Below are 16,157 nucleotides of genomic sequence, written 5' to 3'. Positions count from 1 at the left end.
TAGGCACCACACCCTCATATTTGTTCCCTTAATCATATCACAATCAACTTTTACCAGTTGTATGTAGACACAAATATCATACTTTTTTGTATTACAATGTTTCTGAAATATCTTATAAAAATATGCAAATGAGACAATAGCTCATGAAATATGTGCATATTGGCATATCGCGCAAATCCATTTTTTCTAGACACTAGATGAAGTTAGCCTATATTTTGGTTTAATTTTGTTAAGACACTCCAGGATCGGAGTTGTCCAGAGGAGATTGTGGATAAATTCTTTTTTTCATCTTTCTATCTGGAAAATACTAAAAACATGCACGTAAAATGCATTTTTTTGTGCATTTCCCCCCCCAAATATTATCTACAATAAAAAATGTACAACATATCAACAAATCCTTCTGGGCAAATCTGGAGAATGTCTCTAAGGATAACCAAACAAAGTGTGGTATGTAGTATGATAAACTAAATAACATTTACATGATACTTCAGGAGACAGCAGAGGGAGCACACCCCCATCCACATCGACAGGACCGCAGTGGAGAAGGCGAAAAGCTTCAATTTCCTCGGCATACACATCACTGACAATCTGAAATGGTCCACACACACAGACAGAGTGGTGAAGAAGGCGCAACAGCGCCTCTTCAATGTCAGGAGGCTGAAGACATTCGGCTTGGCCCAGAAGACCCTGACACATTTTTACAGATGCACAATTGAGGTTTTCCTGTCGGCCTGTATCACCGCCTGGTACGGCAACTGCACCGCCCCCGCCTCACCGGGGGCACACTGCCTGCCCTCCAGGACACCTACAGCACCTGATATCACATGAAGGCCAAAAAGATCATCAAGGACATCAACCACCTGAGCCACGGCCTGTTCACCCCGCTATCATCCAGAAGGCGAGGTCAGTACAGGTGCATCAAAGCTGGGACCGAGAGACTGAAAAACATCTATCTCAAGGCCATCAGACTGTTAAATAGCCTTCACTAGCCAGCTACCACCCAGTTACTCAACCCTGCACCTTAGAGCCTGCTGCCCTATGTACATAGACATTGAATCACTGGTCACTTTAATAATGGAAAACTAGTCACTTTAATAATGTTTACATACTGTTTTACTCATTTCATATGTATATACTGTATTCTAGTGTATTTTAGTCAATGCCACTCCGACTTTGCTCGTCCTAATATTTATATATTTCTTAAATCCATTCTTTTACTTTTAGATTTGTGTGTATTGTTGTGAATTGTTAGATACTACTGCATTGTTGGAGCTAGGAACACAAGCATTTAGCTACACCCGCAACAACATCTGCTAAATATGTGTATGTGCCCAATAACATTTGACTTGACTTGATTTGATGTCAAGAATTTTATAGGAATTTATATTTTAATTGGCCCCAACCATGGATGCAAAACTATTCCAAATAACATTATCATGAACATGGCATTTGAACTTTGTTCAACAGGACACTAGTTCCATGGAACACCAATACTAGTTATCCATTTATTTTTTGGGATAAACCTTTATAGCTCACACGATAGGTAAACATTCCAAAGAACATTGCCATGAAAAGTCATTCATATCTGGAATTTGAACATACCTCAAATCAGCTCTATGGAACACCATTACCAGTTAACAATTGTTTGAAATTGCTAACTATTTATTTGTAGCTAACAATATAAAAGTGCTCCTCTTTCTTCAGATGAACAGAACCTGCAGAACTTACCAGTGATTCACATTAACAGGTAAGTCTTCAATTCATGTACATTACATCATAAACTGTTTACTCTCCTGTTATGCTCTTTTCCAGAGAATTCTGGATGTTTCTAGCAATATTTTCCTCGGTTATAGTACCTTGTTTTTAGGAGACCATCATCACCATTGCCGGGATCGGCGCACGGCTGGAGCCGCGCGTCAAGGGGGGGGTACTGTCACGGTTTCGGCCGAGGCTGCTCCTCCTCCTTGTTCGGGCAGGCTTCGGCGGTCGTCGTCCCCGGAGTACTAGCTACCACCGTTCGATGTTTCATGTTTGGTTGGTTTTGTCTGTTTGTACACCTGTCCCTTGTTAGTGTTTGATTTGGTTTCCTATTTAGTTATCGTGTGGTGGGTCAGGTGTTATGTGTGATTGGTTATTGTCTAGCTGTTGCTCTCGTTATTACTCTCGTGTTTTGTTGTTTTCGAGAGTCCGCACTGTGTGCGCTATTGCCTTTTACGCACGTTGTATTTTGTGCGTAATTTGTATTTTGCCTCCCGGTTGGGTTGGCTGTTCGCCTGTTTGGTGCTGACTTCATTTACTAAAGTCTGTTCACGAACGCCCGTGTTCCCTGCGCTTGATTTCCACACCGCATCTACACTCAGCTACTGACAAGTTGCTGGAACTGTGCTGGGAAAGGCAATGTGAAAAGAAGATATCTAAGCCAGCACATTACGGTTTGGGTCGGCAAAGTGAATAGAACAGTCCCATAAACATTGCAAAGGCAGCTTTGATTTCATGTGTTTTCTTGTCTTTAACTACATACTCTATATAGCCCCATGAGAAGACAATGGATTTTGAGCAGGCTTTGCATCTGGGTAATTGTATGAAACTAATGTCAGTAGATTTATCTGCAGTACTACTAGGTAGACACCTCTCACAGGCTGATGCCTCCACTAATCAGAATAAGAATTGTGTGCAGGGGCGGTTGTTTGTGAACAACATTGCTATGACTGGGCCATTTGAATTCCTGCCTGTCTGTCCTTCTTCCAGGAGCTAAGGTGGCAGAGGAGGCCGTAGCGGCAGCAGAGAACAGGAACCAATGCCCCACAGGCTGGTTCCAATTTGGATCGCGCTGCTTCATGTTCGTCGAGACTGCAAGGACATGGCCCCTAGCAGAGGTATCATGGTTACTCTCTACTGTGAATTAAAGGGAAAGTTCATTTGAAATCAACTCGCTTATTTGGTTTGAGGTTACCCTTTGTTATGATGAGTTTCTAGGGTATCAAGTAATTCATGATGCAAGAAGATATTTAACACTTAGATGGAGAGTTCATTCAAATATTTAATATTCGATACCGGGTTCATCTAACAAAAGGCATGTGCTTCGCCTCTTGCCATTTGAACTACTGAACAAAGAAAACCTCTCAGTTTATATACCTTCTGTTACACCTTTCTTCAAAAACATCTGTTAACCATCAGTGGGCACTCCCTTCTTTGATGTTATTACCTTGTACCCCAAGTCAGTATATCATGTCTATCAATCATTCTAAGATAAACCACCAGTAAGCTCCCTTGACATACTGGAATCCTGGGATATTCAGACACTGTGGCACCCAGAATCACTTATCTACTAAATGTAACCTGGTTCCCACCACACTATGAAATGACATCATAACAATCTTTCATTTTTTTCTCTTTGTGGTAAGTAACATTACTCAGATATTCAATTACTTAACCTCAACAATTCACATATAACTTCATATAAAATAAAATGTTCTCCAATCAGTAGCATAGATATATGATTAGAGTCTAAACTATGCTAGATAACTGAGAATTCATCCCTCTGTACCTTATACCTGAATCCAACCAGATTTTCAATATAATCAACAAAAGTATACATTCTCAATCACTTATCTCATGCACAATCACACCTCTCAAACCTCTAAGTAGTCAGTCTGAGTAAAAGATCAATACATGATTAACTAATATGTTCATGCTAAAAATCTATGTAGTCAAAACCTTACTGATATATAAGGAAAAAAGCCCACATAGACTATCCCTATTTCTTAAATGACAACCTTGTATACATAATTTTCAAATATACCCATCCTCTTAGACATGCTACCAAGAAAAACATACATAGAAATGCATTCTTAACATCATGACATCATCCACACAAATACAATGATACATGACCCTTTCTAAGTTACATGGATATTATAATATATTCAAATGAATATATCCCAATAAAAATAACTTCAGTCTTCTTCATCAATGTTCATTCAGAGGAACCCCAAGCTTTTCTCTGGTCACTTGGGGTGCTATCTGATCAACTTTTTACATTTTAGTAGACACTCTTATCCAGAGCGACTTACAGTTAGTGAGTGCATATATATTTTTTCATACTGGTCCCCCGTGGGAAACGAACCCACAACTCTGGCGTTGCAAACGCCATGCTCTACCAACTGAGCTACACGGGACAATCCTGTAAACCTTAAATTCCACGTTATACAGTTCCAACTTTATCATTCCCCATTATCAATGGACTCTACACTTGAATAACATGATATAGATGAATAATTAGTACTCTTAATACCTTCCTGTATTTCTCATAGCTTTATTTAAATTCCCAATACCTTCTTCATTCTGATGGTAAGTATGTACAACACGTATCCCCTATATAATCGCATACATTCCCCCTTTATCTACTATAATAGCATCCAATGCTATTATCAATTGCGTAGTGTCCAATAAGTGACAATTCAAACCCAATTGCTTGAAAACCCCTGACTGTTAACGTTTTAGTCATTTAGCAGACGCTCTTATCCAGAGCGACTTACGTGAGCAATTAGGGTTAAGTGCCTTGCTCAAGGGCACATCGACAGATTTTTCACCTAGTCGGCTCGGGGATTAGAACCAGCGACCTTTCGGTTACTGGCACAACGCTCTTAACCACTAAGCTACCTGCCGCCCTGTTAAAAGGTACCATCTTCAATTCTGTTCAACCCTGACTCTGTTCTGATAATATGCCCGAGGAGAGATACACAGTATAACACTCTGGTTTCAGTCCCTGTTAAATCAGTACATCCCTGAACTATTTATGATTGAGGAATTCAACCAAAATCAGATCAGATGAAAATAGCATAAACATTCCTATGTCACAAATACCAAACCCCATGATAGGAACCAATTAAATTCTTGCCTAGCAACAAAGATATGTACCACTCTAAAGATTCACATCAATACCACCCAATACTTCAAATGTATATAGTGACTACTATGTTAATACGGTGACTTAATAATCAACATAATCATGATTTCAGTCACAATCCTCAAACAGTATGATTCATCAATGTCTACTCAAAATAAATCATATAAGTGTATCCTAAGACATTACCATAAAGTATCGCTGTTTTAACCATAATATCTATATAAGACAATTATCTCAATTGTACAAGCAATACCCTTCATGCTGAAAATATTTATACTAATATATACTAATGATTTACTTAAATCACTCAGTCATCTTATAAATTATAACCAAAACCAAATTACTTATCTCAACCCAAATTTAGAATGACAATTCTTAGTGATTCACATTGATCCTATCACTCAAAATTAAAACCCTCAACTTTTAGCACCCATTACAACTGAATGTACACTTATATTAACATACAGTATAAATATCCATAATTCTATTATGACCTTCCTCATTCTGAGAATAACTACAGATCATTATCTACATTTACGTCATTTAGCAGACACTCTTATCCAGAGCGACTTACAGGAGCAATTAGGGTTAAATGCCTTGCTCAAGGGCACATCAACAGATTTTTCACCTAGTCGGCTTGGGGATTAAACCTTTCGGTTACTGGCACAACGCTCTTAACCACTAAGCTACCTGCCGCCCTACTATTAATTTAGCAGTGTATATACCTCCTACCCAAATTAGCAAATTTAGATAAATCCACATTTATTATCAACACAGCTAAGCAACCCCTTTTTTCTCCGGCACTTAAATCTTCTGGCGTCTCTTCATTATGTTCTTCAGACAGCTTCATATTTCAAAATGAATTGTCCATGACAATGTCACAACTACAATGTCTCATCCGAGTCACCACCTTCCCTACAACCTCATTGTGTCTTGTCCATTTGCCAACCAGTATACCACCAACATGAGAAATGTTGCCTTTGAACATATCTTTCTCCATTCTCACTCAATGGTGGACTCTTGTCCCACTCCCTAGAGATAAAATAATGAGAAAAAATCCTTTGATAGCTTCGATTGGCTGTTGTACACCGGTTGCATGTAGAAGTGGTACTTTACAGGAACGTCTTCAATGCCTCTGATATTCATCTTCAGCCGGTTCAGAGATTGTTTCTTTTTAAGGTTCACACCATTCTATGCCAAATTATCCCTGCTATGCATCAAGACACCATCTGTATTTACCTCAATAGAAGACAAAACATAACAGTTTAGTTGAGTTCATTTCTAATCCAAGAAATCCATATAAGCATTGACTATATAACAAATTACTATGTTTTACCAATTATTCTTAATACCAATTTCTAATATACTCCACAATTTATGTTAGGTAAAACCTCCAAATACAGATAAGTGAATATTGTGACAGTCAGGTGATTCTTGAAATTCTGGAAGATCTTAAATACTTGGAGGTCTGTAGGTCTGTCCCTCCCCCGAGGGAATCAGCCAGAACACGTAGCTCATCAGTAGCATTCCTCTTGACATCGTCTCCCATCACCTGATCCTTGTCAGCTACATCATCCTCAACTCCCTCATCTCTAGGTCGTCGTTTCCTCATAGTACTCTGTTGCAGTGGTTTACGTGATACCAGGTTGATCTCCCCTCTATCCATACCTCCGTTGGTGTAGACTGGGTGACGATGTATGGTCCCTTTAGCTCTGACCCTTCTTCCTTCACTATGGTCTAGGATCATGCAGAGTCCTTCTCCATTTATCAACATCGCTCTGTGAAGTGTGTCCTTCTTGCAACTTACCAATAGGGAAGTTGAGAGTCCCTGCTGCAAAAACACACAGACACAGACACAAAAACAATGCTCCGCAGTGGCGATGCCATCTTCCTCCTCTGAGTTGGAATACTCCTACAGTGGGACACATAGATCTAGGAATCTGTCTCTGCTACTTTCCCCTCCATAGAGTTAGCCAGCAACACTTAGTACTGACCTCCCCACCTAGATTCTGTCCAGCACTTACTTATTTAATCCTTTACTACCACAAAGCCTCCAAGGCACATACAATGTCCAGATTCTCCTGTTAGGTTTGGCAGAGAAGCCTTCACCCTTGGAATAAAGTCTTCAGAACATTGTTAGGCGAGACACAGTATGCTACTTTACCCTGTCTTCTTATCAGTCAGGAGAAGCCTTGAGATTAGGAAGTGAACAACTTGCAGCTTGTTGCAAAGGACAGGCCACCTCTACATCCTGCCTTATACCACAAATACATTTTCGACAGGTATCCCTTATTCAGGGATAGTGCTCTCTCTGACCTTATTATGGTCCGAATCATATATATAGGACTATTACCATAATATAAACTTCTTCATAATTATCCTTATTATAAATTATTCTCAACTCGATATAATAAATCACCTTAAATTCCTCATCCCATGCCTCTAGGATTTCCAGTGTGGGTGATTAATTCACACTAGAAAGTCAGGACAGAGTTAAAAGGTCATTCAAACCCTTCAAAGAATTGTTCCATTCTATAGTAGACTAATCATTAACAACAGTCAAAACATTTCATAAATGTTGTATCCCAAGTGTACAGCAAGTCCTCATGACATTTCTTCTCAAAAGAAATCACGTGTTTACCCAAAACTTACTCATAAAAGAAAAAAACGTAATAAAGCTCTGTGTGTGTCCCTTTAAGACCTATCATCTTTGACCCGTTAAAACCCCCAACAATCAAAATAACAACCCTATACAGTGGCTTGCGAAAGTATTCACCCCCCTTGGCATTTTTCCTATTTTGTTGCCTTACAACCTGGAATTAAAATAGATTTTTGGGGGGTTTGTATCATTTGATTTACACAACATGCCTACCACTTTGAAGATGCAGAATATTTTTTATTGTGAAAGAAACAAGAAATAAGACAAAAAAACTGAAAACTTGAACTTGCATAACTATTGCTTTAGCAGTATGCTTGGGTCATTGTCCTGCTGGAAGGTGAACCTCCGTCCCAGTCTCAAATCTCTGGAAGACTGAAACAGGTTTCCCTCAAGAATTTCCCTGTATTTAGCGCCATTCATCATTCCTTCAATTCTGACCAGTTTCCCAGTCCCTGCCGATGAAAAACATCCCCACACTATGATGCTGCCACCACCATGCTTCACTGTGGATGGTGCTCTCAGGGTGATGAGAGGTGTTGGGTTTGCGCCAGACATAACGTTTTCCTTGATGGCCAAAAAGCTAAATTTTAGTCTCAACTGACCAGAGTACATTCTTCCATATGTTTGGGGCGTCCCCCACATGCCTTTTGGCGAACACCAAATGTGTTTGCTTATTTTTTTCTTTAAGCAATGGCTTTTTTCTGGCCACTCTTCCATAAAGCCCAGCTCTGTGGCGTGTACGGCTTAAAGGGGTCCAATGGACAGATACTCCAATCTCCGCTGTGGAGCTTTGCAGCTCCTTCAGTGTTATCTTTGGTATTTTTGTTGCCTCTCTGATTAATGCCGTCCTTGCCTGGTCCATGAGTTTTGGTGGGTGGCCCTCTCTTGGCAGGTTTGTTGTGGTGCCATATTCTTTAAATGTTTTACAATGGATTTAATGGTGCTCCGTGGGATGTTCAAAGTTTCGGATATTCTTTTATAACCCAACCCTGATCTGTACTTCTCCACAACTTTGTCCCTGACCTGTTTGGAGAGCTCCTTGGTCTTCATGGTGCCGCTTGCTTGGTGGTGCCCCTTGCTTAGTGGTGTGTCACACCTTGGCTCTGGGACTCATTATGTTGAGCCAGGGTGTGTTCATTCTATGTGTGTATTTCTATGTTGGTAATTCTGTTGTGTTTAATTCTATGTTTGCCTGAGTGACTCCCAATCAGAGGCAACGAGTGTCAGCTGTTGGCTGGTTGTCTCTGATTGGGAGCCATATTTAAACTGTATGTTTTTCCCTTTGGGTTTGTGGGTTTTTGTTCCGTGTTCGGTCATTGATACCGTGGACGTCACGAGTCGTTTCTTGTTTTGTATTGAGTTTAAACTTTAACTAATTAAAGTATGTTTGTTCATCACGCTGCGCCTTGGTCTGTTCCATATGACGATCGTGACAGAAAAACCCACCATGCAACGACCAAGCAGCGTGTCCAGGGGCAGCCCTTGGGCTGGACATGGGAGGAAGCGCCGGGAAAGGCCCTGGCGAAAGAGGAGCAGCGTGTCCAGGAGCAGGCAGCCTGGACATGGGAGGAGATATTGGACGGTAAAGGGTCCTGGACTTGGGGGGAAATCCTGGCCGGGATGGATCGCCGGCCATGGAGTGAGACAGTGGAGAGGCGACGGAGAGAGGAGCAACGGCGTGATCAGGGTCGTCGTCGGACGGTCGAGAGCCAACCCCAGAAATCTTTTTTGGGGGGGCACACGGCATGGACGACGGGGCTGACGGAGGAAAAAAAGGGGCGGATCCAGAAGGCCACCAGGCCAGGGGTACACCGCCCTGTACGTCCTGTGCGGATGCCTCACACAGAGTGTGTGAGGGTAGGCATTCAGCCAGGACGGGTTGTGGCTGCTCTTCACTCCAGGCCTCCTATCCGTCTCCACAGCCCGGTTCGGCCTGTCCCTGCTCCACGCACCAAGCCTACGGTGTGCGTCGCCAGCCCAGCCTGTCCCTGCTCCACGCACCAAGCCTACGGTGTGCGTCGCCAGCCCAGACCGGCCTGTCCCTGCTCCACGCACCAAGCCTACGGTGTGCGTCGCCAGCCCAGTCCGGCCTGTCCCTGCTCCACGCACCAAGCCTACGGTGTGCGTCGCCAGCCCAGCCCGACCTGTCCCTGCTCCACGCACCAAGCCTACGGTGCGCGTCGCCAGCCCGGCCCGGCCTGTTCCTGCCACTCGCACCAAGTCTACGGTGCGCGTCGCCAGCCCGGCCCGGCTTGTTCCTGCCACTCGCACCAAGTATACGGTGCGCGTCGCCAGCCCGGCCCGGCCTGTTCCTGCCACTCGCACCAAGTCTACGGTGCGCGTCGCCAGCCCGGCCCGGCTTGTTCCTGCCACTCGCACCAAGTATACGGTGCGCGTCGCCAGCCCGGCCCGGCCTGTTCCTGCCACTCGCACCAAGTATACGGTGCGCGTCGCCAGCCCGGCCCGGCCTGTTCCTGCCACTCGCACTAAGCCAGGGGTGCGAGAAGTCAGCCTGGTAAGGCCCGTTCCTCCTCCACGCACCAAGCCAGGGGTGCGAGTCGTCAGCCTGGTAAGGCCCGTCCCTCCTCCACGCACCAAGCCAGGGGTGCGAGTCGTCAGCCTGGTAAGGCCCGTTCCTCCTCCACGCACCAAGCCAGGGGTGCGCGTCGTCAGTCCAGCACAACCCGTGCCTGGGTCACCGGTGCCTGGTAAGGTACCGGTCAACTGCTCCACTATGGAGCTGAAGCTAACCGCTCCTGCTAAGTCCAGTCCTGCTCCTGCCGGCGGGGCCAGACTGGACCAGGGGCGCTATGGGGGGTGTATTGGAGGGTGGTGGTCAAGGCCGGAGCCAGAACCGCCGCCGAGGAGGTATGCCCGCCCAGCCCTCCCCTGTTTTGTTCAGTTGAGGCGCGGTCGCAGTCCGCGCCTTTAGGGGGGGGTACTGTCACACCCTGGCTCTGGGACTCATTATGTTGAGCCAGGGTGTGTTCATTCTATGTGTGTATTTCTATGTTGGTAATTCTGTTGTGTTTAATTCTATGTTTGCCTGAGTGACTCCCAATCAGAGGCAACGAGTGTCAGCTGTTGGCTGGTTGTCTCTGATTGGGAGCCATATTTAAACTGTATGTTTTTCCCTTTGGGTTTGTGGGTTTTTGTTCCGTGTTCGGTCATTGATACCGTGGACGTCACGAGTCGTTTCTTGTTTTGTATTGAGTTTAAACTTTAACTAATTAAAGTATGTTTGTTCATCACGCTGCGCCTTGGTCTGTTCCATATGACGATCGTGACATGGTGTTGCAGACTCTGGGGCCTTTCAGAACAGGTGTATATATACTGAGATCATGTGACACTTAGATTGCACACAGGTGGACTTTATTTAACTAATTATGTGAATTCTGAAGGTAATTGGTTGCACCATATCTTATTTAGGGGCTTCATAGCAAAGGGGGTGAATACATATGCACGCACCACTTTTCGTTATTTTTTTATTTTTATTTTTTTAAACAAGTTATATTTTTCATTTCACTTCACCAATTTGGACTATTTTGTGTATGTCCATTACATGAAATCCGAATAAAAATCAATTTAAATTACAGGTTGTAATGCAAAAAAATAGGAAAAACACCAAGGGGGATGAATACTTTTGCAAGGCACTGTATAAACATCATACTAGGTGGGTTGTGTGTGGTTATTTGAAAAGCCCTATTGGAAAACAACAAATAAAAATAGCCAGGCCTTATGTAATTTGGTAGCTCCTTTTTACAACCTAAGTATAAAACTGCAGAATTTTACTAAATTCTCCCCCTAGCCTACAGACTTGGGAAACATTCCAATGGGAGATAAGGAAATCCCCTTTCTTCTGGAAGAGAAAGTATACATTTCGTTAACATTCAGTTATAATCAGCAATCCAAAAATAGTAATTACACACAAACATGATTCATATATACACCGTCCTACCTCACATCAATAGTCGTTTGTTTTAATCTCTCATAACTACTCCAGTCGAAGATTACATAAAATCTCTCAAAAGATGAAAACCACTCAATTTTCTCTGAGTTTACAATGAGTATTTGTAATTGATTACCCTTCAGACTTCATCCTCTGTAATTCTCACAATGATTATTCAACCCCAAAATCTGCTCCTTTTGATCCCATATCAAATTATCCTAGTATCGTTACTTGATCAACAACATAGGAAATATCTGTTTCCCCTGATATTGTTCCTGTCACCCCTCTAAATGTCATATTTAATTAATTCGCCAATATAATCAATTACTCTGCGTAAGTAAGCCGTGATATCTTTCCCTTAACATATACTGTAGGGGACTTCCATCAATCCTGGATAAAAAACTCCCACTCAAAACACATCAGATAATACCACGTTTCATTAAGTTCACTACACCTTCTAATATAAACCTATAACCCCTTTCCGGTAATGTAATCATCGCAACCTGTTGTATTGATGTACTAAAATATAAACCTATTGTTTAATAAGTCCAGAACCTACAAAACATTTTTACTACTCCATCAGCCTAATAGTAAAAACTACCTGCACTCCACTGGTCCACGTAAAGAAAACAAATTATCGTTTTAGAATTCATTAACTATTTGCATACATCACTGGTGTTACGCAAACTATATAATGTAATAATAATAATTAAAAATTGTCACAGAATGGTCTATATTCAACTATCTAGACATGTGCTCCTCATTACCCTCTGCGTCCTTTATATCTTTATCCACAAACCACTACTACCTAATAACATATTTTAATTGACCTTACTACAAATAATTATTTTAATACCAGTCTATTCAAACAATCCAATTCAACATTTATCATCTCCTAATTAACCTACTTATCCTTCTAACACAGAAAACCCTCAACAATATATATTATTCTCTATCGCTGACTTTCCATCTAACGGTACTTTAGCATATGACAAATTATTTTTAAGTTATAGTCAAAACAAACAAAACATATATTCACAGTGATGCAACTTTAATTTCTATGTTATCCTATACGATGTGTTGGTAAAACAATCTCTTTCCTATAATGTTATCAATTCACCCAGTGATCTAGGTCAATAGCATCTATGTAAAAGTTTTGCTTCCGTCCCTACCTGGGCTTGAACCAGGACCCTCTCAAAATAGCTATTTCATGACTTATTCCATGATGATATAACACATCTCTCTATTTCATGATGATACTACACATCCAAATAGTTATTTCATGAATTATTTCATGATGATACAACACACCTCTCTATTTCATGATGATACTACACATCAAAATAGTTATTTCATGACTTACAGTGGGGGAAAAAAGTATTTAGTCAGCCACCAATTGTGCAAGTTCTCCCACTTAAAAAGATGAGAGAGGCCTGTCATTTTCATCATAGGTACACATCAACGATGACTGACAAAATGAGAAAAAAAAATCCAGAAAATCACATTCTAGGATTTTTAATGAATTTATTTGCAAATTATGGTTGAAAATAAGTATTTGGTCAATAACAAAAGTTTCTCAATACTTTGTTATATACCCTTTGTTGGCAATGACACAGGTCAAACGCTTTCTGTAAGTCTTCACAAGGTTTTCACACACTGTTGCTGGTATTTTGGCCCATTCCTCCATGCAGATCTCCTCTAGAGCAGTGATGTTTTGGGGCTGTCGCTGGGCAACACGGACTTTCAACTCCCTCCAAAGATTTTCTATGGGGTTGAGATCTGGAGACTGGCTAGGCCACTCCAGGGCCTTGAAATGCTTCTTACGAAGCCACTCCTTCGTTGCCCGGGCGGTGTGTTTGGGATCATTGTCATGCTGAAAGACCGAGCCACGTTTCATCTTCAATGCCCTTGCTGATGGAAGGAGGTTTTCACTCAAAATCTCACGATACATGGCCCCATTCATTCTTTCCTTTACACGGATCAGTCGTCCTGGTCCCTTTGTAGAAAAACAGCCCCAAAGCATGATGTTTCCACCCCCATGCCTCTTGCCATTCGAACTACTGAACAAAGAAAACCTCTCAGTTTATATACCTTTTGTTACACGTTTCTTCAACAACATCTGTTAACCATCAGTGGGCACTCCCTTCTTTGATGTTATTACCTTGTACCCCAAGTCAGTATATAATGTCTATCATTCATTCTAAGATAAACCACCAGTAAGCTCCCTTGACATACTGGAATCCTTGGTATTCAAACACTGTGGCACCCAGAATCACTTATTCTGCATGCGTCATGTAAAATACTGAACATCCCCTTTAAGTTATTGTTTCATTGGAATTTTCTTTAAGCGTGGAATATTTATTGATATATTTATATTAATTAAGGCCTACTGTATATTGGAACCCACAGGACATTGGTTAAGACAGAGATAATCTAATATCTCTAAGAGCATTTTAAAAAGAGCATTAATTGCGATGGACAATATTTGATTGTGAGAGTCCAGAAGATAAGTAATCACAGACTGGACTACTGACTAATACTTACATTATGAAATGTCTTTGCCCCTGTCTACCTCTCACTGTAGCACCACTGTGTGTCCATTGGAGCAAACCTGGCGTCTGTGCACAGCTCTGCGGAATATCAATTTCTACAGGAAGTGGTGGGGAGCAAGATTGGCGGTTCCTCTACTACCTGGATTGGAGGATTTGATGCTATTCAGGTGGAGTATACTCACATATCAGTAGTATCTTGGTATACTCATCAATATCTCAAGGGTCACTGGTAAAGTCAGATCTAGGTTTGGAAGATCTTATAGATCTACAAAAAAACACTGCAGTATCCACTGGCATACTATAATAATAATAATAATAATAATAATAATAATAATAATAATAATAATAATAATAATAATAAAATAATAATATGGGATTGCTTTGTTACTGAGACCTCACTTCTTCACCACAGGACAGGCTATGGTTTTGGAGCGACGGCTCCGAATTTGATTACCAGAACTGGAAGAAAGGAGAGCCCAATAATAGCGGTGGCAGAGAGCCATGTATGGTGATGAACTGGGGAGGTACAGTAGGCCCACTATCATTCACTGATACATTCATCAAATTAAACTTTATTCATAGTACATTTAACAAATAAAACTGACACACACACCACATCCCGCAAACACACTATTATATTATTGTGTGAACATCTGAGATTATTTGAGAGGTCATTTCTGTTCTGTGTTTCCTTTTAAGATGAATACCGCTGGAACGATATAAACTGTGGAAACAGCTTTCCCTCTGTGTGCTCCAAAAGAATCTGTGAAATAGAGAAAAACTGAAACCATAAATGCTACTCGATAGTGTCAGCATCCAACTGAACACTTTTTATGGTAAAGTCAAATATTTAGTAACGATTATTTGTTGCTGTAAACTGTACGTTTGAGTTAGTTGTTGTTCATAAATGTTGAGTAATGGTTTTGTTGTTTATTGTCAATAAAACGGTTGTACACATTATTAGTTTTCTCTTATGAGTCATTATTAAACATGAATGATACTGCCATAATTGTAAGAGGTTTCTTAAAGGTACAGTCTAGGATTTCAGAGTTTGTTCAATGGTCATTTAAATTCTTGATATTTATCCATTGATTCAAGATTATTATTGTAAACAAAAACGGATACAAAAATAACAATTTAATTTGGATAAACAATTTAGTAAACTGAAATAAAATAATTAATACAAATATTTCAAAAAATACAACTATACTGAAACTATTATCTTTGACTGCAAATTAAAATAAAAACCATCATCAATTGTTTTGTTTCATTTTTTTCCCCTTTGGGCAATAATCTAATTGGGTTTTCAAGCTTTTCTTTCTAATGGGGTTTTCCAGTGTAGTATCTGAGGAATTATGACTTTGCTAATGTTTTCAGATGGTATCTGAGAGGATGTTTATTCAGCTTAGAGGGAGCATCTGGGGAGCAGTTTTATGGGGACACCCCATAGAACAGAGGAAGTCTGTTGTGTGGAGACAGGTGATTGGTCTGTATGGAAATCCACCCATATCATGGTAAAGATTATAAATACTTGGTTGAGACAAAGTAGATCAGAACAACTTATTATTTTGGGTCGTTGGTCTCCAGATGTCTGCAGATATCTGTAAATTGAAGCTGTAACCCTTTGATATAAATAAACTTTTATGATCAAAGTACAGCGTCAGCGGATTTCCTTGGTCTCACAGCATAATTAGCAACGTTTTCTCGACACAACAAAATGGCGACGAGGATTTGGACGAATTGTGTTTTTTCTCAGCGTTCCATTCATGGGCGCCAAGCTGACTCTGGCTCCAGAATCCGGCAGATAAGGGTGAGTTTTCTCACCACTTTGGGCTCTGGTTAGTTTGTGTGTCTGTGTGTCTGTGCGTTGAATGAATGCACCGTTAAGACCTTGCGTGTGTGCTTTGCTGTTATTTGCTGTGGGATAGGAGTCCGTTCTAAATTTGTTTGCGCTGGTAAACAACGCAAAAAGGGGGGAGTGTCTATAGGGATATTTTGCTTGAATACAATTCAAGAAGAATAGATTGAAAGGAATAAGGCCAAGGTAAATGTATACAAATTAGGACCATTGCGAATCTATGGAAGCCC

General features: G+C 41.1%; 1 protein-coding gene across 1 annotated transcript; it reads left to right on the top strand.

Annotated features, from left to right (window-relative positions):
* Positions 1–2,714: 2,714 nt before the first annotated feature.
* On the top strand, positions 2,715–15,029 carry LOC311123439 (ladderlectin-like; the record flags this gene model as incomplete). The annotated part of the gene is made up of 4 exons (XM_084197704.1): positions 2,715–2,876; positions 14,102–14,236; positions 14,482–14,593; positions 14,769–15,029. Coding segments are annotated over 4 exons (495 nt in total), but the record flags the coding sequence as incomplete, so codon positions are not given.
* Between the last annotated feature and the right edge of the window lie 1,128 nt (positions 15,030–16,157).

The sequence above is a fragment of the Coregonus lavaretus genome, assembly GCF_964263955.1.
Source record: "Coregonus lavaretus genome assembly, contig: HAP1_SCAFFOLD_4390, whole genome shotgun sequence".
Lineage (NCBI taxonomy): Eukaryota > Metazoa > Chordata > Actinopteri > Salmoniformes > Salmonidae > Coregonus > Coregonus lavaretus.
This window is presented reverse-complemented; position numbering and strand designations above follow the sequence as displayed.